This window comes from Podarcis cretensis (assembly GCF_951804945.1).
Source record: "Podarcis cretensis genome assembly, chromosome: 5".
NCBI classification, from domain to species: domain Eukaryota; kingdom Metazoa; phylum Chordata; class Lepidosauria; order Squamata; family Lacertidae; genus Podarcis; species Podarcis cretensis.
This window is the reverse complement of record NC_137174.1, coordinates 26,367,021-26,394,155: the sequence shown is the minus strand read 5'-3', so window position 1 is coordinate 26,394,155 and position 27,135 is coordinate 26,367,021. Positions and strand designations below refer to the sequence as shown.

The 27,135-nt window shown below is 42.4% G+C and overlaps 1 protein-coding gene and 1 long non-coding RNA gene across 2 annotated transcripts in view; one reads left to right on the top strand and one right to left on the bottom strand.

Moving 5' to 3' along the window:
* LOC307215980 overlaps nucleotides 1–19,866 on the top strand; it is a 61,728-nt gene extending 41,862 nt beyond the window's left edge. Inside the window, exons 2-3 of the long non-coding RNA XR_013838837.1 lie at nucleotides 5,654–5,712; nucleotides 19,730–19,866. This is a non-coding gene — a long non-coding RNA (uncharacterized lncRNA). The remainder of the gene's footprint in view (nucleotides 1–5,653; nucleotides 5,713–19,729) is intronic.
* The window catches only part of BICC1 (BicC family RNA binding protein 1), a gene marked incomplete at its 5' end in the record, with an annotated part of 112,477 nt that continues 97,265 nt past the window's right edge, over nucleotides 11,924–27,135 (bottom strand). Inside the window, 8 exons of the mRNA XM_079975582.1 lie at nucleotides 11,924–15,382; nucleotides 15,610–15,709; nucleotides 18,899–19,059; nucleotides 19,706–19,862; nucleotides 22,734–22,888; nucleotides 24,804–24,843; nucleotides 25,568–25,733; nucleotides 26,758–26,914. Coding sequence (XP_079831708.1) covers nucleotides 15,252–15,382; nucleotides 15,610–15,709; nucleotides 18,899–19,059; nucleotides 19,706–19,862; nucleotides 22,734–22,888; nucleotides 24,804–24,843; nucleotides 25,568–25,733; nucleotides 26,758–26,914 — 1,067 coding nt within the window. The 3' untranslated portion in view covers nucleotides 11,924–15,251. The remainder of the gene's footprint in view (nucleotides 15,383–15,609; nucleotides 15,710–18,898; nucleotides 19,060–19,705; nucleotides 19,863–22,733; nucleotides 22,889–24,803; nucleotides 24,844–25,567; nucleotides 25,734–26,757; nucleotides 26,915–27,135) is intronic.

The following is a 27,135-nucleotide window of genomic DNA, read 5'->3' as shown; positions in this document are numbered from 1 at the left end:
CGTGTTGAGTGAGCCGCCGCTTATCACTATGGTACCTGACATGTCAAATCCTTACAGAACAAACCCTACACATGTTTACCCAGTTTACCCTACTATTTTCAGTGGGGTTCACTCTGTAATAAGTGTGTTTAAGATAGCAGTGTTCAGGGCACCACTTGTGCACGAGGGACAGCAAAAAGGCAGGGGCATGAGAAGTTCTTACTGTCTGCACCCAATAATAGAATACTTGGATCTGGGCATTGTTTAGAAGCATTCAGCTGCTGGTTATCCCATTGGGACTCAGGATTCAGTTGACTGAAACTGGGGGGGGGGGGACGGACACTATCATGTTTTGCTGACGTTGGCTGTGTATGCACCATACAATTAAAGCACAACTCCCAAAGAATCCTGGGAACTCTAGTCTGTTAAGTTCTCTAGTCTGTTATATTCTCAGGATTACCATTCCCAAGATTCTTTGAGGAAAATCATGTGCTTTCCAAGAATGGTGTGTTGCTTTTGTTACCTCTTCCAAGCCTTTGGAATTGGGGAATGCTATAAATTGAAATAAATTCTGTGCTTTTGCATATCACCCATTAATCTTACGAAGGCTTGCACAGGAGGACTTTCTGGCGTATTCTGCCCCAACTATTATAATTGCACCCTGGCATCTGAAGACCTCAATGAATCATCTGGGATGTTTATAAGTACTGCAACTCCGCAAGGATATTTCAATTTAGAGAGGTCTGTGGTGGGGGAGGGTTTTCAAACATGAGCCCCAAGACAAAATCTGTTTCCGCTCCTGAGAAACCAATGCATGTTGTTGTTTATACTGTGAACAGGCCTATCACAGTGAATGGGCAAATTGATGAATGGCTGGGAACTTTTAACACGAGAACCTTAATGTTGTATAATGATTGGGGATGTTTCCTAATAGTCTCGAACCTCTTTTTCTATAATATTAAAAGGATGCAAAGAGAGGGTTGTAATTTAAACATTTGCTTCGGGCATGAAAATGACTGAAGCCTTCCCTGTATCCCATGGAGAGCTTCTTATTAGAAGTAGTGGCGAGGAGAACTGCCTCTGACAAGCTCTAAAAACTTTGGAAAATAGCTTAGCTTAGCTTATCCTGTGTCCTGAACACATTATTTTCTGAAAAAACTAACATCAAATATGTAATTTGCTCTCCTTTTGCAAGCTGCCCTTGAATAGTTGACTATACCTATCCAGAACATAAGGTAAAGGTAAAGGTACCCCTGCCCATACGGGCCAGTCTTGACAGACTCTGGGGTTGTGCGCCCATCTCACTTAAGAGGCCAGGGGCCAGCGCTGTCCGGAGACACTTCCGGGTCACGTGGCCAGCGTGACATCGCTGCTCTGGCGAGCCAGAGCCGCACACGGAAACGCCGTTTACCTTCCCGCTGGTAAGCGGTCCCTATTTATCTACTTGCACCCGGAGGTGCTTTCGAACTGCTAGGTTGGCAGGCGCTGGGACCGAGCAGCGGGAGCGCACCCCGCCGCAGGGATTCCAACCGCCGACCTTTCGATCGGCAAGTCCTAGGCGCTGAGGCTTTAACCCACAGCGCCACCTGCGTCCCAACATACAATATAGTATGTTGTATATATAGTATACAATATAATATATAGTACGTCCAGAACATACAATATAGTTAATACCTATTTATATTAAATCACATGTGGCATATACATTCCAAATAGGTGAATGAATGGATTAAGCGTTTCAAGTTTTACTGAGAGCTTGTAGCGCACATGTGGTGGAGGAAAAGGATAGATATGTAAATACAAGCCCTGCGATTGGTGCCCCAATGGAAGCCACACTCTAGGTTGCTATAGATCATACTAGCATGTACAAAACCAGTCAATGCACCTTCAGTCATGGTTTCTCTGCAGTGAGAATGGAGTCACACATTTCCCAAATTAACATTTAGCAGATTGTTCTGTTTTCAATAACTGGAGTGGCAACAATTTGACAGAGAAACTTCTGTAACTTTGTCAAGGGAGGAAAACTGTAAAATTTGTTTACAGTCCTGCTTTTTTGAAGGAATGACTTCTCAAAGCTTTACTCAAATCTTAGCTGAAATGAACGACAGGATCAGCAATGAACCAGCAGGAACAACAAGCCCTCATCAGTGGTCTGGACTTGTTCTGACCACAGCAGCTACCTGTCTACTTTGGGAGCAAAGCTGGGTTCGGGAGCACTTCCAACCTTTGAACTGGCTTGAACTTCCAACAAGAGTGCTTCCCTGTCATAACAAGGTGTGTGTTTAATCTCAAGATCAGCATCAGTGCTGACAAAAAGCACCTGGCTTGTCTAGATTGAGTCTTAGCTTGCTAGAGTCAAGTGAAGCAGAGTGGCAGCGTTGGCAACTGTTCTCTGTGGAAATATGGTGTCTGCTTTTAGGCACCTGCTTGCTTCCAATGAGTTTTGGATGCCAAGATGGGAAACCCCCAACACCTGTTGGGATTCCATCTTTTAAAGATACAGGGGCTCTGTCTATCTTTATATCTGTAAATTCCAGTTAAAGGATTTAAAATAGCAGTTCTTAGGGGTAGAGAATCAATACCAGCAGCCCCCCGCCCACTAGTTAGCACTGCAGCTGGAGTGACAGAGCCTTGTAAAGTTACTGTGCGGCACATTTTCAAACACTGACGAAATTCATCTGGTTCATGATTTTTCTGAAGATTCCACTTGCATTACTCTGACAAGAATGTCCTCTTGGGGATCAGTGAGAGATTCTTTAAAACACAGCGCAGGGTTCCCAAGATATGACTCAGATACAGAAATGTTATGTTAATAACCTGATGAAAACAGCAGATTTTGAGACATTGTGCTTCAACTATTTGCACTCTCGTTATTTAAACACACAATGAGCAACCTCTGATCTGAGAACATTAGACATTCTCTATTGATTTAATTCATTGATTTAAAAGCCTTTCTAAACTGTTTAATATTTAAAAATCTCATAAGTTCTTGGCACGTAAAAAATACAACAGAAAAACAATAAAACAGTGCCATAATAGAGTCAACATTAAAAATACCTAAGCAGTATTATAAAATTAAAGTAAAAAAGCCCCCAAAACATTTACATGATATTAGTTCCTTAGATCTGAGCAATATGATCAGCAGACTCACATGACACAACTCTTACTGGATTGTACTACTTCAGACAGCAAATGAGGGACTGAACCCTACATAAAAGAAACCCTGTAGATATAGAAAATTAGATCTCCCTAGGCTAAAACCTTTCTCCCTAACATGCTAGGTGGAAAGATTTATATGAGGGGAGGGCTTTCAAACATATTAGATCCCCCACCTGAAGATATCTGTACCTACTGAATTTATATATATTAGAAACTTACTAAAATTGAGAAATTATTGGTGCCGGATTAGTGGGGTTCAGCATCTTACTGAGATTCAAGAACTGAAAGCATTCGACAAAACTAGCAATATTATAGAAATGCTTCACTCTCTTAGAAAGAGGGCACAGAAACAGAGTGATAAACTCGAGACAAACGCATATCCTCATGACTTCAGTATGTATCACCCCCATACAGAACTCTGCAAATTTACACCAAAGATTGCCTGAGATTGCAATCCAATGCACAGCTACTTCAGAGCAAATCACATCTAAGGTAAACTTGCAGCAGTATGTCTGACTGCTTGTTGTTTTGTCCAACTGGTGGATATACTCCTCCTCCTCCTCCTCTGATCTTGGGCACATCTCCTTTACCCCATCAATGCTTATTTAACACGCACTGTGCTAACTGGCCAGTCATCAAAGGCAGTGCTGCACACAACCTACCATGGCATTTCTGTGTCCTCCTTGCTGGCCAGCACTTCCATCTGCTACCACAGCAGGGAAGTGGAAGAACCCAGGCTTAGTCTCACATCACCTTCTGTGGAGACACTCTGCCATCTGCTGTCGCCTGCAAAACCACACCAGCAATCTCCGTGTTAAACATCTGCAATTGTTTTAAAGCAATGCAGTATTTGCTGTCACATTAGCTCACAGTTATAATGGGGCCAGAGAAACTTAGCAACTTGGAGAGGAGGCCAAAAAAGCTTTCCATATCGGCTGTAAAAGTTTATTTATAGACTTGAAAGGAATTTGCTTCCCAGATATTCTCTGAATACCCAAACGTTTAGCAAATATTTGATACCTGTATTTGAAATCCAATTAGGTTTGATTCCAGTGGGTCCCTCCCCCTCCCTCCATCTTTGATATTCTGCAGTGTTTGATAGCTGGCTGTTTTGGTTCAGCTCAGAATAGATTTGGATAATACGAGTTACAGTGGTACCTCGGGTTAAGTACTTAATTCGTTCCGGAGGTCCGTTCTTAACCTGAAACTGTTCTTAACCTGAAGCACCACTTTAGCCAATGGGGCCTCCTGCTGCTGCTGCACCGCTGCCACACGGTTTCTTTTCTCATCCTGAAGCAAAGTTCTTAACCCAAGGTACTATTTCTGGGTTAGCAGAGTCTGTAACCTGAAGCATATGTAACCCGAGGTACCACTGTACTTTCTCACATATACAAACAGAAAGAAAAAAACACTCATTTCCCAAGCCAAAATGTGGCATCTTTAGGACTGCAGTGGGGCCTGAACACCTCTCCCAACTTCTCACAATTCTTGAAACTCCTTCTCTTCCCCCAAATGTTTCCTTACAGTAGCATTGTTCCTTGGAATGTTAAAACCACAATATCTTAAGCCCCATGGGACTCTGGGAAATGGAGGTCCCCAGGGCACCCGAGGACTTAGAATGGACACAGTTGTCCACTAGTAGCCTATGATGGTACTTGATAGATTACTTGTAATAGCATTCAAATACTGTGAATCATAAAACATACTGATAGCTCATGAAATGCTGTATTTGCTGGTCAGACATCTTGCTGGCTCCAGTTCTACATTCCGAAGCCTATTGGACTAGCTAGCCATTAACTCTTACTTCAGCACTGGTGGTGAAGTGGAATTCCCCACATCTGAGGCAGCAGATCAGCTGAGGACAGGACTGTGGCAACAGAGGGAACAGGTGCCTCTGAAGAAACAGCTTGGGCTGCTGCTTGAGGCAGTCACCTCACTTTCTCCAAATGCCACCTTCAATCCACTCAGCAGGATTGCTCAGCCATAAAACTAATTCACAAAAATTCAAATATTCATTCTGGAGGAGACCACCAGTGGATACAAGCTTAGAAGCTTGATGGTCCCACATCTTTCCTGGGTGGGTGTTCCGAATTTGCTGGCGTCTGAGGCCTGCACAGATCATACCATGTATATCTGCCGCTTGTGCTCTACTTGCAGATGTGTGAAATAATTTCAGAGTTTGTGCGCTCTCTCTCGCTCTCTCTCTCTCTCTTACACACACACACACACACACACACACACAGTAATATTAAGAGTGTGGCGTTACCAGAGGAAAATTGGTGCTGGAAAAGCTGGTCTGAACTGTTCACCCCTTGGTAAAGAGGGAGTAAAACAGGAGTGAAAACCAGAGACAAGCGAGTCAAAGTTTCAGAGAGGTGTGCATGTAGCTCCAGCAGCCAAAAACCCTAACGGCACTGCATGTGTCCTTTGCACTGCGCAAAAGTTACTAGCTTCGAGTTGTTCACACGCAGAACAGGCCCTTTCCTGCTAAGCGCTCCTTTTGTATTGCTTGCAGATTTGGAAACCTTCCATGTTTGTCACTTTAAATGAAGACCAGGCAGCGCTCTTATTTGTGTAAAAGTCCACAAGACTATGCGTGGTTCCAAAAGCTGTTCTGGGCCTTTAACATTCAAAAGGTTGGAGACAGGATATGATGAAGAAATGATTAAACAAAAACGGGACAATCTGCAGCCAATTTCCACAAAGGAGAACCATGATTCAACAGTTGCATCAAGGATCCTGGCTTTTATGTGTACCAGATGCACAGAGGCTCTTCCCAGTGTGCAGTTTTGCTGCTCGGCAGGAATCCTGTGCCACAGGAACTTTACCCTTTCTGTCACCAGGGTGACTTAGGGGCTTCCGGCTCCCACTAGGACAAAAATCTGAGAGGCACCCTAAGCTGTGAGGAAAGCGTTTCGGGAAGAGAAGAGATTCTACTTCTCTTAAGCTGCAAGATTATAAATAATCTACACCATTTGCCTCCCTCTCTGTCCGGATTTGTACCCTTTCCACCTTCAGCTTCCTCTGGATAGTTTATTCAGCTGATGGGTTTGCTACAGCAGAGACAAAAGGACAGAGGCAGCTCTTGGAAACAGCGTATTTTAAATAATTTCGAAAAAAGTAAACAAAAATTATTCTATCTATCCCCAAAAAGGCCTGATAGACGCTAAGGAAAACTGGGGTGCTATTACACACTTAACAACTGGAAACTACTCCCCTCCTCTCATATAAACAATATCTTAGAAGCCCCATACAGAAAACCAACTCTCCCAGGATTTATCTCCTCAGCCTGGGGTTGGCTAGGACCCATGCAGGCCAGGGCACCACAGCTGAGGGGGTCTTTATTTTTCTTTAAGTGCAGCAAAAGCATCCTGCTTTCTCCAGTAGCAAAGCTCTCGGGTGAGTCTTTAGGCTCAGCACTGTTTCTTGGGACTCCCATGCAACTATACAGCATTGCAGATTGCATGTGGGCTTCCGCAGCTGGCTGTCAGGGACCATGCTGAAGAGGACTGCACAGATGAGGAATGGTGGGAACCACCCCCTGCTCCTGATCATGATCCTGAATCTTCCCGGGAGCAGTATGACATGATAGATTTGGAACAGTGGTTTGCAGAGGGGCATACTTCAGAAGACAAAAGTTGGGAAGAAGTGGGTGGCGAAGAGCTAGGAGAAAAATGAACCGTTAACAAACTCCGGTTCACTGGAAACCATCCAGCTGATCAGTCCAAGGTCATGGAGATTAGATAAGGCAGCTGCACAGAAGGAACAGTGGTTGCAAGATCAGGTTACAAAACGAGGTGATGACTCAGGGGGGAAAGTGGGTGTAAACCTTAATTGGGAGCACCTTTATTCTGAGAATGGACTCTTTGTTTTTTCACTGTGATCATTAAAATCTCTTCAAATGGTAAGAAACTATTTTTGCTTTGTTCTGCTTATCCACGGCCAAAGGGAGGGAGGAAGATGCTTCCCTGAAGCCGGACACTGGCTTACAAATAAAAGTCTAGCTAGCCACACATCTGCAACAGTACAAAACTCTCGGCATGCTGGCTGCTGTTCTGTTGACACTTCTTGAGATGTTGTGGAGTCCACATGGGCATCCCAGGAAGTGATGCTGAACAGGAAGATGACATGAGAATGCCATACTTGCTGGACATTTTAACTACACAGCATTTAAAGAAAAAAGGCTCCTTCAGGCACTTTGCACAGGTAAGGAGAGCAGCCCCCTTGGTCCTTTGCAAGGAAGAAGAGGAGCTACCAAGAGTGGCAGGGTTTGGCACAGCAGGCACCTGCTCTGGAATTGCTCAAGCACCCATATTTGTTATTTGCCCATTTTTAATCCCCCTCTTCTTCCAAGGAGCTCAAGGCAGGATGCATGGCTCCCGTGCCCCTATTGTTTCTGCACCATCACCCTGTGACAAAGGCCACCCAGATGAAGGGGAAATGCAACGCACAAACAAATGCAAGATCTCCTTCAAACTTCCAGATGGCAGAATGGAAGTGGGAGTGCATGTTCATGAGAGCAGGCTGCACTTTCAAAGATGAGCCCCAGCTCCTATTTTCCAGGGAGACAGGAAAGTCACAACACACAATGGAAAGTGACGTCGTCGCTGAAAACCAAGAGCTTGGTATAAAATGTCTTCTACACTTCAAGGACAGACCCCAGCTCAAACTTAGCACCTGTGTTTGAGAACAGGAAGGATGTAAAAGAAAACACGATGTGATCTGGTGTGCTCGAAGCCGGAGACAATGAACCCAATGGAATGAAAGTTTGTATGAATATTTAGGACAGTGTACATCATTTCATGTTAATCCTCAGCTTGAAACTCTGTGCCCGTTATCCAAAGGGCAAGGAGCAAATGAGGCCTCTGAAGCTCTTTACTAGTACAAAACAGTTTCATTCGATTATTTTCCGTCTTTTCCATCTGCGAGTTTCTTGGAGGTTGCAACAGCCCTTGGCGCACACTGAGCAATTTCCATCACAATTTATTCAAGCTTTGCCTAAATATCGCCTGGGACCGTTTAACATCTCTGCCAAGTCAGTGTTTTCAGGCCCCAGTCATGAGAAAGAGGACTGCTAACACAGGCAACTCCACAGAGTAACGCTAAAAAGCTCCACATCTTATGTTGTGAAATTGTTTCAGTTCCCGAAACCAAAAGCATGTTTGAAATATATGCAGTTTGACCATGAGGTATTCGGGAAATAACATTTCTAGAAATTATTCACATTGGGTGTAGCCTTTCCCAGGGCTGTTGGAAAGAATTGTGCTCTGAAGATCTACTGAATTCCTTCCCATTATTTAAAAGCATGATCTTACATTGCAGTATCTCTCTTGTCTCCCTCACACACCCCTACTTGAAAGTGGGCATGTGATTGGTGTGGTAAAGGGACCCCTGACCATTAGGTCCAGTCGTGACTGACTCTGGGGTTGCAGCGCTCATCTCGCTTTATTGGCCGAGGGAGCCGGCGTACAGCTTCCGGGTCATGTGGCCAACATGACTAAGCCGCTTCTGGCGAACCAGAGCAGTGCACAGAAATGCCGTTTACCTTCCCACCGGAGCGGTACCTATTTATCTACTCGCGCTTTGATGTGCTTTCAAACTGCTAGGTTGGCAGGAGCAGGGACTGAGCAACGGGAGCTCACCCCGTCGCAGGGATTTGAACCGCCGACCTTCTGATCGGCAAGTCCTAGGCTCTGTGGTTTAACCCACAGCGCCACCCGCATCCCGATTGGTGTGGTACCCACGTAAAGCAGAATTGTATCCGGAATGTATTGTTCCAAATTTCATTCTAAAACGTCACTGTTATTGCATCCAAGAAACTGCCCTTCTTCCAAATTGAAGCCAAAAATTAAACCAAGGGCCTCAGTTCATTTCGACAAAAAGCTTTAAGAAGCTGCATTTTCATTAGTGTTCCTTGAGGATGCTGGAAAAAGCAATGTCGTTGTTTGTGAATGATCCCAAAATGTGTAGATGGATTTGAATGACCTCAGATCTTTCTTGTTATGGCTGTATGGTAAAAATGACATGAAACGTGGAATTCAAGGAGGAGAAACCAGCTACCCCAGTTTGGAAAAGAGGCCATTATGAGCTGGTCCCAAACCAAAGCTCATTCTGAGTTCACAATGGCTGGCTCCAGTGCCAGCCCTCCTTGCCTTTTCCCCCTGTTGCCAGTTCTGTGTTTTCTTAAAGTCTCCCCTGGTGAAGAGAGACAAAATGACAGAGCTGGCTCATGTGATGGCCTTTGTCAGCTGCCTCAGCCTCATCAGTAAGACCTCCTTCCACCTGGTTGCTCCTGAGAACATTTAAGACCTCCTGGCATTTTTCTGTTTCCATGATGTAACTTTGATAAGCATATACAAAGCACAACAGCCTGACAGTGATTGATGTGTTTTTGTTTACCTTTTACTTTGTGTTTTGAACTCTTGGTTAGCACATAAAATTTCCTTGCCTCCAAGAGCTTTCCATTAACTTCATTTAGGGTGTGTGTGTGTGTGTATAGTGGGGAGACATTCAAAGCCTTGCTATTAAGGCAGAGATGGGGAACGTGGTCCCCCCAGACATTGCTGGACTACAACTCCCAATGGCTGGGAATGTTGGGAGTTAGTTTCTCACCCCTGTATTAACCTTTGCAGTAAAGATTCTAATGGAAGCCCCATCGCTGTGGGATGCAAGAATGGACTCAGGGTGAATCTTTTTGAAGAGTTCCTTCCAAGCCTTCAAAACCTTCACTTCTTAGCAAAAAGAGCAATGATTCCACAATATCTATTTCACTATTCTTCCACAATAACTATTTCACTACTCTTGCTTTTAGCATAATATCACCTCTGAAGTGTTCTGCCATCCCTTGCTACAGCTGTAATTTATTTCTAGTCTATTCCCAATTTGGACCTCCTTGTTCTTCTATACCCACCCTGTGAGGCCCATTCTTCATTGTATTTTCTTCCAATGAAGTTCCTTTTATTTAGTTTTCATGTTGCCTGCAGCACTTTTGGGGCAACTACCACTGATAACTTTTTAAGAGCTTCACTGTACCTTGGCAGTTCCCCTTTACCTATGCATTTTGCTCTCCACAGAACATTATCTGTTAACTACTGAAATCCACCATCGTGATGTGAGTTCCCTTTGTTCCTGTACTGTCAAGTTCCTTCCTTTTCAGAGAGCAAGTGCTACTGACATTCGCAATTCTGTGCTGTTCTGAAACTACCTCAGAAAAAGCAGCTTGAGAAGTCAACGAAAATGAAGACAGGTTCACTCACAAACCTATGTGCACCTGCTTATTCTTCACTGCAGGTTTTACGTCCCTTTTTAATCCAACTTTTAAGGATTTTAAATTTATTTCTATAATTTTTTTCTGGTTAGTACTCCGATTTACAAGATGGTCAGGAACAGTTGGCAAACTGGTTACAGTTCCACCAAGCAGGATGCAAGTACACCCCTTTCAACTTATTTCAAGAGTTTGCTTTGATGTTTGAACATATAGTATGCACTTGTTAGGATTCTCAAAGCCTAAAACATTATGCAGAAAGCTCCAAGCAGTTCAGCTTAAAAAAATAGCTGCACAAAACCATCCTTGCCGAGGGAGAGAAAGCTAATCAGCAAGAGGGCCAAGAATATCCAAAGCAGATTATCTCACACGGAACGTTGGAAAACATTGGTGTTTCATAAAAATGCATCAGTGCAAATGTGCACAAATCACGACATCCTAATTTCTCAAGAGAGCCAAAACATTTCTCTAGCAATAATTTCTAAGCAAGAGACCACAGAGTGAGCTCCATAAGACAATGGAAACAGTGCGTGTTAAGAAGACTCTGTGCATAGTGTAGGCTTGAAGTCTCCAAGTATGAAGACAGAAGCATCAGCTCTAAGCTGAGATACAGTGGTACCTCGGGTTAAGAACTTAATTCGTTCTGGAGGTCGGTTCTTAACCTGAAACTGTTCTTAACCTGAGCTACCACTTTAGCTAATGGGGTCTCCCACTGCCGCTGCACGATTTCTGTTCTCATCCTGAAGCAAAGTTCTTAACCTGAGGTACTATTTCTGGGTTAGCGGAGTCTGTAACCTGAAGTGTCCGTAACCCAAGGTACCACTGTAGTTGATTGTTACAGAACGTATTAGCTTCACTGGATCCAGTATTTTCTTTATAATGCAGTACTTCTCAAAGGCTGATTCATTTGCAGTGCTGTGGGAGCCTCTTCCTCTTAATGCAGCCGTAGCCTGTTCCAGAAATGTATGTGTGAAGACACCATATGGGTAAAATCAATGATGCGACTTAAAAGACAGACAATATGGGGTGAAATCATGCAAATCAGCCTGGCCAATGTGGTTCTACCAGAGCACAGCAAGAGGAAATGGTTTCCATACCACTGTGGTAAAATGAAAACTGACCCTTAAGAGGGATACATATGCAGTCATAAGGAGACTGTTTTATAATGCTTTTATTGCAAGTTGAAGCTCTTGCCATCCCATGACTGCAGAAGGGGAGCTGGGCTGGAAGACACAAGGAGAGGATCCATCACAACTACAGAAAGCCACAAGGACAAATGTGGAGAACTCTATGTGTGACTACGGTTCCCAATGCATTTTTTTTTAGGGGAAATGTTTATGCTCCATAATAAAAAGCTGCTTGAGATAAGCATGGGCAAGTTTGCCCATGTTTTTCTCTGGCTAAAACAGCCTCAAAGTCTCTAGCCCTTTTTCTTGTGGAAATAACAAGAAAAACAATGCAAGTGCTTAAAAAATAAGAATAAATTGCTCAGCAAGAAACAAGGAGCTTCAAATCACTGGGTACACATAAACTTGCATTTTAATTTGATTAAAAACAATATTTTTATTCAATAACTCTAAACATCAAACATAATGTTACAAACAGACTTGGCTGTTTCGCATCATATCAAAAGCATCCGTAGACCCACTCCTCAGCATAAAATCTCTGGTTATGGGCCTTAGTAGTGGATATTAAACTTGAATGCTTCCCCATTTCAAAGGTTGCCTACTGAAAGTTAGGCCACTGGGTCTGAGACGGGTTTGAACTCTGCTCCCATGGCAACGGAATAATTGACAGGGGGGACAGGGTGCATTTGGACCATGTGATCCCTCGAACAGCACTCTGAAGCACTGTGTTCTCAGTGTGTACCACACACAGTTTCTGAACATATAGATTGCACCCGTAAGGGCCAGTAACTCTTAGGCAATCTGCATTTGCAACCTTTTCCCCGCAAACTGTAAAGAAAACAAAGGATGAGGTGACTATTACTCACATGATGTGCCCCTTCACTTCAGAAGCATGATCAGCATTCTTTAGTAACTGTGCCTGTTAACAATACTCAGTTTAGGTTAGTCCTCACAGGGCCTAGCATTATAGAGAAGATAACAAGCATGTATTTGCTCTGACTTTGGGAGCAACCATTCCATGTTAAGAGAACACGAAATCACCTCTGGAATAAATCTGTGTAAAAGACGACAGACTACATTTCATAGGCAGTGTAACAAAGGGGTTATATAAATTTATTCTTTCATGTAACATTTGATTAGTTTGGAAAATTCCCATTTTTGAACGTTTAATTCCATCTTTCATTTATTTATTCTTTAAAAAAAAGTTCACTAAAAAGGACCCCTTCCCTCCCAAAATACAATCTGTATCTGCTCTATATTTACAGATAACTGGTCGCTATAAAGGCACAAAATTTAAAACTAACGTTTCAATATCTTTTTGTGCATAATACAATATTGACAATACTGAACATTGCATTGCCATATATCCCTTTTGTGGAATCAAAAGGAGTGAGAAAGTTGTTCTTCCAGTGTGGAATTTGTGTGTATGTATTGTGAGTGTGCAGCCCTATTGTTCTTATATCTGGGAAAATCTTCACTTCAGCATAGACCACAGCAGCTTAATTGCATCTTCCAGGTATAATACTGTCATAACACGCATGGCATTTAAGTACAAACTGGAAAAAATATGCACAGATCTGTGGGGGGACGAATGCCTAATAAGGCGGGTGATGGGAGGGTGCAATGGCAGCCGAAAGAGACTGGCAGATAGGTGCTCATCCTAGTCTGAATTAACTCTGGCACAGATTAAACCAAGTTAGTTTTAAATTTTGGTAAAATCATTTCCATGGACAAGCCAAATTCCTGAACTACTAAGTGCTTAATTCTACACACGAGGAGACTCATACCAAAGGGCATATTCATGATTAAGAAGGTAGTTTCTTTTAAGTATCAGGATCTCTATATTACAGTGTGAACAGAAGTATGTGTTAAGTTTTGAGGCAGGACTAGCTGATTTCCAGGATAATACATAAGGCAACACACAGAAAAAGGCAACTACAGTTGAGCATGCACTAATCTGGCCCGTGCTTTTTCAAACACTGGAGAAAGATCAGCAGCTATCTGAGTTGCAGTGAGAGGCTGATTAGCTATATAGCCATCACTGGAGATGGTTAGAACGAATGCCGGTGGGTAGCAGATTACAACTGCGTTATCTACCATTAAAGGTTTCCTTTGTGTGTGTTTGTGTGTTTTTCTCTGCCGTAGAAAACCATTATCCACAGAAAGTGTCAAAACTATTTCTCACCCCTGTTTTGCATATATAAAAAAACAGCTACGGTAATTGGTTAAATCTAATGCCTTCGTTAAGAGTGGTTTGCAACCACTTTAAAGGGTTTGTACATTGTACATAAATAAGAAATTACAGTACAAGTAAGTTCACAATTTTTTCTATGGGAATGTTTTTCTTATTTCGATAAATTCATGTTTGGAAACATCGTATTGCATTGCCGAGAGGCACTTCATCCTATCCTTCACTTCATAAATTTATAACTAGTCATTTGCAAAAAGACAGAAATAGTATAACCAGATTTCTTGACCTTTCACAGTATAAGAACACAACTGTTAGCTCTATCCATGCACAACACAGACTCTTTCTGGTGACAGTCAGTATGGATTTTTGGAAATAGCTCATCTCAAAACTCCATAGCTGACAATCACAAACTTAAATCAACCAATAAAACAGATGTCATTGCAGCTATTTGATTTATGTTGATCTATTGCTGAATGAAGAGTCAATGTAAGCAATATTCTTGAAATAAATGCAACAGTGCTGTCTTGTCAAATGAAATTAATGCTCTCCTTAAATGAACAATTGCCCAGAGTTCTGGCATGATGAACTGCCTTCCATCCTCTACCAAAAACTTTTTAGGAGATCCGTTTAATTTCTTATGCACTGTAAAGTGTACAGATTCTAAAAAAATAAGACGTTTCCTATAAATAAAGTGTCCTTTAGTGGCAGTATATACTAAAATAGTCCTTTGCTTTGAGACGACCATTAAAATCAGTTTTAGCATTACAGGTAACAGCTAAATAGGGATAACTGATGGCAATAAGGTTCATTTTGGTCTTTCATTGCATCTTTTACAGTGCACAAGCTTAACTGTAAGGATTCTTCGAATGCCTCCCGAAAGCGAAAAGAAGGTTGAGTCCAACGCTAAGAGACCTGATTGTTGACGACTTCTCTACAGTTGTTTAAAGGGGGGAAATAACCAAAATTTGATTTGCTTGTATGATTTATGGCAAAAGAATTTCATCTAATGTGGGAACATACCTGACAAATGTTGATAAGTGCCAATACAATATTTTTTCCCCATGGAAATTGAAGAGGAAAACAATAAAATTTCCACAGGACAAGCAATCAGAACACGTAAAGTGCAGAAAGACCTCAATTAATCATTAAGCAGTACCAGAAATACCTTCTTGATAAAAACCACATGCTATGCCCCTCTGGCATCCCAGCCCTTCACTCTCCATTCAAATAAGTAAAAAAAAAATTTCAGTGCATACAATATAGTTATTATAAGTAATAAAATACTAAACAAAGAACCCTATATTATCATTATTGCAAATTCTGTCCAATCTACATGAGTAAAACATAATCCACATTTGGTGTTCAGAAAGAGACAAGTGTTCTCTTCCTTTTTTGGCACAGGTATTTGTGCAGAAGGCTTTGGTCCTTGGTACCTAAATTCCCAAAGTGCAGGGGGTTGTGTGCAGTGATGGCTGTCCACAGGATTGCCATGTCCATTTGTGCAGTCAACTGTGAGAGCCTCGACTTACTGCTACCAGCGGCCGCTCACACTAGCAATGTCCGAATGAAACTGACGCGGCAGTCTTCCACTAGCGCCGCCTTCCAGGAACGAGGCACGGACATTGGAGGGGTCAAACAGTTTTCTTCGGTTTTTATTCAGTTCTGTGCATAGGAGGGGAGGGGACGGGGAAGAAAAGTAAAGGGCTCATTAAAAAATAGCAGCTAAATAGGGATTAATTTTAAAAAGTTTTGTTTGGTAAACAAATGCAGATCAAATCCCTACACATCAGGGAGGGTGAAATGTATTCTTGAGATGTAACAACTCAAGCAAGCAAGGAAGACAGGAAAAACAAAGGGCTCTTATATGCACAAACTGCATTTTTGTTTACCTGAAATTGCAAGCAGCATTTTCCTTCGTGCACCAAAAGTCGTAATTCCGAGCTCTTTCAGATCCTGATCTGTGAGAGTGAGGAACGTCTGAAGATCAATCTGGAGAAAATACAAAATGTATACCCTAGTAATTCAAGATACAGAAGTCTCACAGTAAAGATTCAAAATGCATACTAAAGGGACTGGTATAGATAACTTCCCTGAAGAACTTTATTTTTATTATCCAAAGAGAAAACTGAGCAAGAGCAGCATAGGGTAATCCTATGTTGTGCCTACTCAGAAGTTAACCCCATCAAGTCCAATAGAACTCACTCCTAGGTAATTACACATATATAATGGAAGTATGATTTAAAACCATGAAGAAGAAAAGATTATGGAAATGCCCCATTGCCACAGTTTTTCTTCACAGAGAAGCAGGTGTAAAGGGTGCTTTAATATGTACCCATAGTGCCTAAACACTGTTTGTGTGCTATAACCACTATGCAAGTGGATCAGTTTCTGTTTACGTCTAGTGCAGGGAAGCAAACATGGTGCGCTCCAGATGTTGTGGACCACAAATCCAGTCATTCCTGATCATTGACCATATTGGCTATGGTCGATAGGAGTGGTGGTGCAAAACATCTGGAAGGAACCACAATGGCTACCCTCTGTTCTAGCATCATGGGAGCAACCACAGAGGAGATGGGAACAGTACTATTAGAAATGTGTGTAGGTCAAGACCTTAATGAGAAATGGGCTAAGAGCTGAACGACCTCAACACCCTTTCTACCCTATCCGTACATTCCTAGATTGAGAAAATAAACCAACAAGATGGGCAAGGAAACACTCTGTCTCAGTTCAAGCCTACCTGCTGATCAGCCATGGTGCTGCTGGACTGGATGGATTTGTCCATCCAATTTCATAGGGTCCTTACAGAAATCTCCTTTAATGCAATGCTAAATCTTTAAGATGGCAATGTATCTGTGGCTGATTTCTGTAACTAAATAATGCACTGTCTGTTTTACAGGAGTTTCGATGCAAGCTTTAAATGAACTCTTGCTCAATTCTAGTTTGTTAATGAGGATGTGAAATCTCTGCTTACCCAAATTCTGTCTTACATGCATTACAAATGCCTGTCCTAGAAAAACAAAACAAAACAATGGCCTGGTTCTCAGAGCACAGTAAGTCAGGGTAAAACTTACAGTGTCCATGTGAACATGCTGGCTCCTGGAGAGGAACAGGCATCCTCTTTGCTTCCTGATGGGCTTCTTTGATTAGTGCAGCACAGTAGCTTGGCTTAGTGTGTTGCCTGGGATCACAGTTAAGACTTCTCCTTTTTAACCAGGATTTGTAAAGCAAGCTTTGTTCTGTGGTTACAGGTAGTAGTTAAGAATGCAAATCCCTAACCATGAGCCCAGTTTCCAAAATGCCAAGTTAGCTGCTGTGCTGCACCAAGCTAAAAAGCCTGGGAAGAGGAAAGCAGCTACAGTCTCAATCTTGGGAGCTAACACATTGGTGCCTAAGAAATGATCTGACAGTGTTATGTGCTGCTGAATTGTTCGTGTAAATAACGACAGGGTGAAAAGCAAGTTTTCAAGGGCATTCACATATCCAGCATCCTGAGCACACATACGTGTGTATTCTCAAAGACATGTGAATTTCAGAATTTTCAGATGGTAAGCCATCAGATCTATACCACCAGATGGCATACCTCTTTGCAAGACTCTACTACAAAAATAAGAAAGAAGGCCAGTAGCAATATTGAGTAGATGAGGGCAGGCTGGTAGACAGATGGCACAATTATATTCTAGTTTAGCAAGCCAGGAGAGGCTCAAGATTTGGATGCTCACATGCAGTCCCTTGGCTCCTGCTTCACTTATTTTGTGTGAATGGGGAAACAAGCCAGAAATACACAGTTAACCATAGTTTATTATGTGCAAACTGAGAACTGTGGTTAATGGATTCCAAACAAGCCAGAATTGTATGTCAAGTTTAAGTCACGGTTTCATAGCCAGGCTTCTATGGAAGCCATTGACAGTTTCTCAGTTTGCACGTAACAGGAAGCTATGGTTAACTGCATCTTCCTAGTTTGTTCCCCTGCTTTCATGAAGGGAGTGGAGGGGCAAAGCATGAGTAAAGCAGCTCACAAATATCCTGGTTTTAGTAAGGCAGAATTTGGTATATGAGTGTGGCCAATGTACCTGAGCTGAAGGTGGCCCAGTCTTTTTGTAACTCAGTTTGCAGAAGACAATCCCCACAGAATTAGGTACTGCTACTCCTGGGTACACTTGATAACATCATAGTTTCTGAGTACAATTCAAAGTGTTGGTGCTGACCTTAAAAGCCCTAAACACCCTCAGCCCTGTATACCTGAAGGAGCGTCTCCACCCCCATCGTTCAACCTGGACACTGAGATCAAGCACAGAGGGCCTTCTGGTAGTTCCCTCACTGTGAGAAGTGAAGCTACCAGGAACCAGGTAGAAGGGCTTTTTCGGAAGTGGCAGCCACCCTGCGGAACACCCTCCCATCAGATGTCAAGGAGATAAGTAACTATATAACCTTTAGAAGACATCTGAAGGCAGTCCAGTATAGGGTTTGATGTTTTATTATGTTATTATATATATGTTGGAAGCCGCCCAGAGTGGCTGGGACAACCCAGTCAGATGGGTGGGACACAAATAAATCGTCATCATCATAAATATATCCTGCCTTTCCTTTCAAAGGAGACCAGTGGCTTTGCCAATTTTTTGTGTAAGCCATGCAACAAAATACCAGATTTGTGTCCAGGCAATCAAAGTTTTGCTCCAATGAAAGATGAATTCTGTGCCTTGTTCAAACTATGCACAGGGATAAAAGCTTACATTTTTCAATAACCATCACTGATAGTCAGCATGGTCAGTGTTCCAGGATCACGAGACCTATAGTCCAACATGTTAGCTACCCATGTTTTAGTATGTTGAACTGGGAAGCAGGCAAACTATGCTGCAGTAGAGGCAAAGGCCTGATGACAACAAGCAGGGCCAGAGGCTCTCCTGTCTCTTATGTAGATGTGTCACAAGCCACTCATGAAGCACTCATACAGCAAGTTGGATGCCAATGCACTACAGAGCATGCGTCCACATATGCTTGCAAACACTGGAAACCAGAGTTGCTTCTCTCAGCACAGTGCTTTGAAAACACTTGAGGTTTGAAGCTAGAATAGTAAATGAAAGCGCAGCAGATGGTAGCAATTGAGAGATTTAGTTTGGAAAGTAATCAAAACACTCTAGCAGGAACAACAACAAAAAAATGCCTTTTCCAGACACTGACCTCTTGTTGCTGGAATATGTCTGTGTATTTGCCCAAACCCAGTTTGCTGAACAGCTCAGGCAGGTCAGATCCCTTAAATAGGCTGTTCAAGTTACAGCCATTGCTTCCTGTCAGCGAGGAGATGCAGTCCATGTAATTGCTGCTGCTGAGATAATGTTCAGCTGGAAGTTCAGAGAGGAAGTACCTTTGAGTTTCCAAACAGTTTGCATTTCACTTTTAAAAGATATCCCACTGAACTACTTAAACTGTGCATAAGCCGCTGTGACAGGTAGACTTTAAACCCCAGCCCACCCAAAGGAAAATGATCAAGCCGTAATATTTTCACTGAAGTGCTACGAAAGAAAGTCAAAGATTGAAACTACATGTGGGGCTGCTCCTGAATAGGGCAGCCTTGCATTAAGGCCCTCTCCTCCCACCTTTGATTTGTGTGCTTCAACTTACACAGCATCCTAAATGTCATGACACTGAGCATTTGCTCATGTTAGCAGCAGCAGCCAATCAATGATGTGGTGTTGGAAATATGGCTACACTCAATATGGTGACATCAGGGCATGAAGTTGATCCACACATTACAGAGTCAAAGGGGAGACGAATGATTCAGGGAAGCCTTTTTCAGCAACCTGTCCCCACTGCCACACACCCAGTTTCTAACTCTGTTCTAGGATTTTAACACTTGCAATTAACAGGCTAAATAACCAACTTTGCTTCCACTAGACTCGGGACAAAATTTTAGCCAAGCCAATGATAGTGAAAGACAGAAGTTATGCTCAAGTTTAAAAAATAAAAAATAAAGCAGAAAATCATTACTTGATTTGTTTTGTTTCCTTTTAGGGCTGCCAATGGAAGAAACAAAGTCACCAGGGGCTGCTGAGCCAATGCCATTGTGATCTCTCCAGTTATCAGAGTCGCTACCACTTCCTAGATGTTCCCGGCTGTTGGATCGCGAGAGAGACATTGATGAACCCTGCAAGAAAGATAAGAGGGAATAAGCATAACCTGAAAACTGGGAGAAGGCTCCTTATAAACCTGAAATGACTTTTTTCTTTTCTTTTACAGGAGAGCACCCCTGTGGGGGAGCCACCCTAGGAAGGTGAGCAAGTGGAATAGGCCGAGCTAAAGAGAGGAGGAGAAGAAAAAAGAAAGAATGGAGCACACCCTTTCTTGTTTAATCCCATTTCTCACTAGAGGAACAGAATGATTCCACATCAAGGAGCAGTGTAAACTATCAACCTCTGAAAGGTGATAGATGAGCATTTCTTGACATGGAAGAACATCCAGGCCTGAAGGGGTGCAGATCAGCAAGGACTGCATTGGATATATTGCTGAGTACTTACTTTGGGCTCTGGGATCGTATTAAATACAAAAAAGCTTGCAACCAACAGGATTCTGTACTCACCGGCATATATGGAGGACACACTACCTTATTCAGCTCAGGACCTCAATACCTTAAGGACCATCTCTCCTCATACAAACTGACCTGGACCCTATGTGCTTGTTATCTGAGGCCCTTCTCTATGTCCCGCCTCCCTGAGAGCTTTGGAGGGTGACAACACAAGAACTGGTCTTTTTTGTGGTGGCTCCCCATCTGTGGAATGTTCTCCCCAGAGAGGCTTGCCTGGCACCTTCATTACATGTCTTTAGGTGTCAGGTGAAAAATATCCCTCTTTACTCGGGCCTTCAGCCATGGTTGGTTAAATGTGTGGGTGGGTGTAGGTCCTAGGGGCTGTTGTTATGATTATTTTATTATCGTGCTGTGTGTTATGTTTTTGTTATTATGCTGCATAAATTATTATGCTGCCCTGGGATCTTTGGATAAAGGGTGGTATATAAATCAAATAAATAAAAAAAACAACAATAGTTATGCAATAAGCCAAGGTTGTGCCACCTAGTCATTCATTTTGGCAGTAGCTAATTACTAACACATCAATCACCAACATGGTTGTAATATGGTTGGCAACCTTTTCAACACTACCCTTCCTTTTTATTGGGCTTGCTCCCATTTTTTGTAAGAGACATCTCAATAACTTTGGTTTTAGGGAAAGAAACTCATGACCCACATCACAAGCAAACCTGTGAAGCTCTTTTAAAAAAAGAAAATGGCACCATCCTAATGCAACAGTGCCTCCACAGAGTCAGTCTTTAACCATGACCTGGAATGCTCCTCACCACACTGAGATTGTCATGTGATCCACTGGAGACTTTGTGACCACGCCCACAAGTTCCCAGAGTGCACTGGTTAACTCCTGGCTAATCATTTTGGAATCAATGATGTAAGGTACCGTGACAGAAGTGCTTTCTAATACCAATGGTAGTTCTGAAAACAGCCCAGTATAAGCAGGAAAACAAAGGGATCCATGGTTTTTATTTTGCCCACATGTCTCAAGCAAAGCAAAACAATGAGCGGCGGAGTCTCTGAAGAAATAGTTTACAGAACAAGGAACCCAGGCTGTGGTTTGCTTCTGGGTTACAGCCAAGTGACTCAGAGACAGAAAACATTTTTAGTCTCCTAATAAACTCCTGTGAAAAAGGGAGACAAGTAAAATGGCTGGAAGATAATGTGAAACACACGAGACAACATTTATCTGCTAAAAGTATATACAGTACGAGGAACAGCGTGTGCCAAACTAAACCTGTTCCTAAGGAAAATCCATTTTTATTATTTACATCCTATTCATAAGTTGTGAAGATGGTTCATAAAAAAGCCTATATCTCATTTAATGCAATGTTTTGACTTTGCAAAAGAGAAAGCACAGTTTCTGCCATGGGTGTTTCCCACCTATCAGTTAAACATCTGAACAGTAGACTTTCCACCCTGCCACTGTTAACACTGTCATGGGGGAACCCCTTGCACCCCACACTCCAGATAATTCAAATGGCAGCAAAACCCATAAACATTTGGTGTTGGTAAAGATCTGGCATCATATCTAAAGAGATGCTCCTTTATAAAGTTGAGTGTTTTGCAGTGTTACCACAATGGAAATTGTGGTAACACTGTAGGAGCACAATGCAGAAGACCTTGAAATGTTGAGCAGGGGAGCAGCATGACTACTCTTGCTTTCTCATCCCTCCTTGTCAACCAAGAGTACCACAGCTCTGCTACCAGGAAGCCACAGTAGATCATGACACTACAATCTCCTCTCCTTCATCTAGAAGCCACTGCAAAACGATTCATTGTGGGAATCTGCATTGCACTTGCCATGTAACTTAACCTCGTGGCATGAACCATGTCCATGCTGGGATGCAGTTGCCAACAGGCAGAATCTCTCCCCCCCCCCCCGGCTTTTTCCACTTTAGATTTCATAGGCCTTGAACCTTCAGTAATTATCCCATGTGTCTTATTGTGAAAGCCACAAAGACAAGTTTTAAGTCCTTATGCAGCCTCCAATTAGTTGTGGCTGCATTCTAGAAAACAGGCCATTATGATTATTCATTCAAGCTAGAAATGAAAATACTTTTGCTTTGCAGACACTTGTACAAAAAAACACAGGTGATCACCACCGACTACACTGGGGAATCTGCCACAGAGCTACAGCCTTGGACTGATCCCGTGTGACTATTTTTACCCTTTTAACATCTACAGGACCACATTTCTCTAGTTCTTTGCTTGATGTACAGACTATGCTGAACCTGTTTTTAAAACTCAATAAAATTAACAGAGACTCCATAAATCAATGAAGAGTTAAACCTAGAGAAGTCAAAGAACATGCCGCGTTGCAGCTTCTTAAGATCTTGGAGCTTCAAGTTCGCTGCAAATTGGTACATATGTTCAAAATTCAGGTGAGTGGCCCCAATTTCTTGCACACATAGCAAAACTCATACTTGCAGTTTTGCATACCTCATAAGTTGTCGACATGGATGGTTTATAAGACACGTGGTTAGCTCTTCTCAATTCCTTGATTGTTTCGGCTGGCATTGATTTGGAGAAGCCAAGCCCGCTCCAGGTGTTTGTCGGTGTCCTCACCTCCGTAACAACTGGCTTCTTTAACATAGCTTAAAGAAAACAAAAGAAAGCATACCCATAAGCATGAACCCTGTATGCTTTTGGATAAAAATTGCGTCTTTCGGCCAAAACAGGTTGCTCTTAACCTTTGCTTCCCTCCACATATACTGAGATGGTGTGATGACCTCCAATCTTGTAGGGATTTACGATTCTGTATGTATGAGGAGAAACCATGGAGCTCCAATAACACATACAAGCTAAGTATCTTAGATATAGTAATGTGTGCTGCAGGCATTTGTACATACATGCATGCACATCTCATTCCTTATATTTTTTTTATTTTTTAAACATACACAAACAAACAAACAAGTATAATTTCAATCCTTTCTTTCTTAAACCTTATTTCCCCGACCTCCTCACACCTCCTCCTTCTGTATTATAACTTCATTTTTGTCCATTCAGCAAATACTTATTTAAAATCTTGTATCTATTTAATCTGGAAAGAAAAACCACTTTTGAATTAATTTTAAACCTTATTCCTAAAGTCGACCCAAATCTCCCTTCCGCGATTTTTCCACCTTCCATAAAGGTTACACAGAATAAACATATGTATAAGATCTGAACAAATTATATTTAAACACCCTTTGGATTCCCAAGTCCCTCCCCTCCCTTCCCCGGTTGTGGTCTATAAAACCAATGTCAGTACAGCTATTCTAGCCTGTGTCCCAAACGCCTGAGGCATTTAGCTCTCTCTTAGTCTCTCTCTGCCGGTCTTCTTGACAGTCCTTTATTTTCAGCACCAACTCTCGAGGAAGCCTTATCACCATAGTGTTCTTTTTTCTTGCCAGCAGGCCTCTGTATTTAGAAGTGGAGCTCAAATTCTGTTTCTTAAGTCTTTTAGATCTATATGGCCCTAAAGCTCCAATTTCCATCTTCGATCACATCTCATTCCTTATAGAGAGGTTCTGGCATATATGCCAGAAGAAAGAGGGAGGCTATTTGGAAAAGGGAAATGGAGAACTGAGATGGGCCCCAAGCCCTCCATGATGGAACGCTGTTTTGATGATAACAACAACAACAACAACAACAATTTATTATTATACCACACCCATCTGGCTGGGTTTCCCCAGCCACTCTGGGTGGCTTCCAACCGGATATTAAAAACAATACAGCGTCAGACATTAAAAACTTCTTTAAAGTAGTCTTTTAAAAGTAAAATAGTTGCTTATTGCCTTGACATCTGCTGGGAGGGCTCTCTCACTGGTTCCCTGTAACTCACTTCTCGCAGCGAGGGAACCGCCAGAAGGCCCTTGGCGCTGGACCTCAGTGTCCAGGCTGGATGATAGGGGTGAAGACGCTCCTTCAGGTAAACAGGACTGAGGCCCACTTGCCAATGACTTCTGTGATCCCTCCACATATATTTTATATGGGGATTAGCCAGATGTGCATATTAATGTATGCACGCAGCACCCATTCCAACTGCGGTCACTTATGCTTAGAAATATGGAAGGCACTGAACCCCCAACACTTTCCCCTGTGTTTACAGGATGCGCAGCCGGTTGGCAATCCCCTCCATCCAAGTTGCTGCAAAAAGGGGATGCATGCTAAGCATGATTATACAAGAGGAAAATGGTGCAGTAGCAGATGAGGCCTGTGTTTCTTGAAAACAAAGTTCCTGATGAAACATGAGTATGTCATCCTTTCCAACCACCTGCCCCAAGACAAGTTTATTCTGGACCAAGAAGTTTCAAGTTTACAGTGTTCTCCCACACTGTAACAGCAGAACCAGAGTTTTTATACACAGAGAAGTTTGGATTGCAAAACATGTTGTCTACGATACAGCTTCTCGATTTGAGCAACCAAGCCAGCCAAATCTCAGGGCAGCAGGGGAGGGAAGCATGAACCCTTTCATTGCTCAGCTACCAAACAGATATATATGCTGCAAGTCACAGTTGTCCCACATACCTTTGGTTGCTAATAGCTTCTTCTGTTCATAGTCAAATGCCTAAAAATGAAACACACAGAAGGCAGCTTAATCACTGCTCTCACTAAATGTCATGCCAGTACTCTGCTCTCCAAGCCACAAAGATTTTGATCACGGTCCATAAGTTTGTCTAGGGGGAACACTAAGCACTGAACAACAATGTGCCAGCAAGTCCAATTAACATTTGATATACTTAAAACTTTCACTTAAAACCAGCTAATTAGGGCTGTAAATAGCTTTGTAGTTATTCCTAAACCTTCACCCAATCTACTATTTTCAAACACAGACTCTTTTTCCAAGGTATTTGGAGTTTGGTTCTCTGATCTAAAAATTGCTTCTTCGCCATGTGATTACTGTTGCAGGAGCACTGAAAAACTTCTGCATGCTGAGTTTTGCTTTGGTCACCAAGTTCCATCACCAAGTTACCACAGTGTGAGCTCCAACCCCCTTGGGGTAGATTGGCTGCCTGCTTTTTCCTGCCATATTCATAATGGGACATCCTTTTGCAATTATGGACCAGGTATATGTGGACTGGGACAGGCAGAATCCTTCTTAAGATGGAATTTTAATTGTGTGCATTTTAAGAAGGCTCTCTCTCTCTCTCTCTCTCTCTCTCTCTCTCACACACACACACACACACACACAGAGTTATAAGGGCTGAAGGAGCCAGAGTAATTGGAGTCCAGATCTGGCCACTTCCTGGTTTTCACCGCAATTCGGACTTAAGCTACCACATACTCAGTACCTGCATATTCACATATGATGACTGTGGGGCAAGGCGCGCTCTTTCAGAATTCTGCTGGGCTGCTGCTGCCCTCTCAGCTGCTCGTTCACTTCCAGGAGCCTTTTTATCAGCCACTGGGTTCTCTGAACCACTCAGCTCAGAATCTGAAAGCAGCCTCTCTGTGGTGCTGTAAAGATGAGAGGGGTTTCTTTTAGGGAGCAGGATTTGCTTTTAAAGTGTGCAGAGATCTCAACAGCATTTGTTTTGTTCTCAGTTAAAGCAACAGGAAAAGAAAACATTTTTGAGGGACAAGACAGATTAGGTACTCATCTTTAAGCACTGGAATGCAAATAATAACTTTGTACAGAATTTAAAGCTTGCTTTTTCAGAGGTGACGCAGCAAGCAGTCTGCTAATGTTGGCTTTAGCTTCCACGGCCACCAGTATTATTTGCATTAATTTCCCAAAAAACTCAATTCAAAGTGTGAATAAGAGAGTTTGGCTCACTCGTTTCCCAAGAGAGCATCTTTGGAGGTATGTAGATCTAAGAGTGCATGAATATGTTCCCTGTGGCCCATGTGGCTGCTCACAGACCAAGGATTAGTGGGAAAGGCTATTTAAGTGTGGGCCAACTTATTGGTGTGTACTGATCTGGTCACATTGCTCCCTACTTTTAAGCAAAGCGGGGAATATAACCCACATCCAATTGAGAAGTCGCAACTACATCGCTATGACAATATTAAAAAGCCTGCCTTAAAAGTTACTGAAGAGTTGTCTTGTGGAAAGTATGCTGTGAACCCCACAGATTTCTTTTGGAGAACTAGTGTGGTGGGCATGAGATTGACCTGTAAATCACAAAATTCCCTGCTGAAATCTCACCACTCACTATGTAGCCTTGGCGCAAGCCTTGTTTTCTCAGCCCTAGGGAACCTCTACTGCAATAGGGGGGCGGTAACATTGAGAGACTTTCTGTTAAGTATTAGCATACAGGTAGCACTTCAATTAAGCAAAAATCATGAGAGTCAAACGTGGGTCATCAAGAGATCACCATGTCCATATGAATTTTGAGAAGCTCTCTTACTTCAGGGCAGAGCCTTAACTCCAGAGTAAGACCATTATTAATGGCAGAGCTACCTGCCCTTCTCCAGAACATGTAAAATATGTTACTGCCTCCCTGTACTTTATAAAGTCATATTTATGAATGTGACATACTGTAAGTGAGAGTTTTTGGTGCCTTGCAACAGTTCTACTGTTTGCCTCTTTGCACAGGATTGCTTGGAGGAACTCATCATTTGCTTGAGATCACTGGCATTGGCTGAATGTGATGGACTTCTTGGCATGCCCACCTCCACAAAGGCATCATTGCAACCTATGGAGAACAAAGAGCAGTATATTATGTATCTGTCAGGAATGATTTAAAGCTAGCACAAATCCTGTCACTATAGGAACTGATTCAATAGCCACCAAGATCCTTCTATAGTATTGATTCCGCTGAAGATTTGGGCATTTCAATTTATTATGAAGGATATTTGCAGCTTTCAAAAAAAAAAAAAAAAAAGTTAAACACAGTCACTATGCACAGCAGAACTT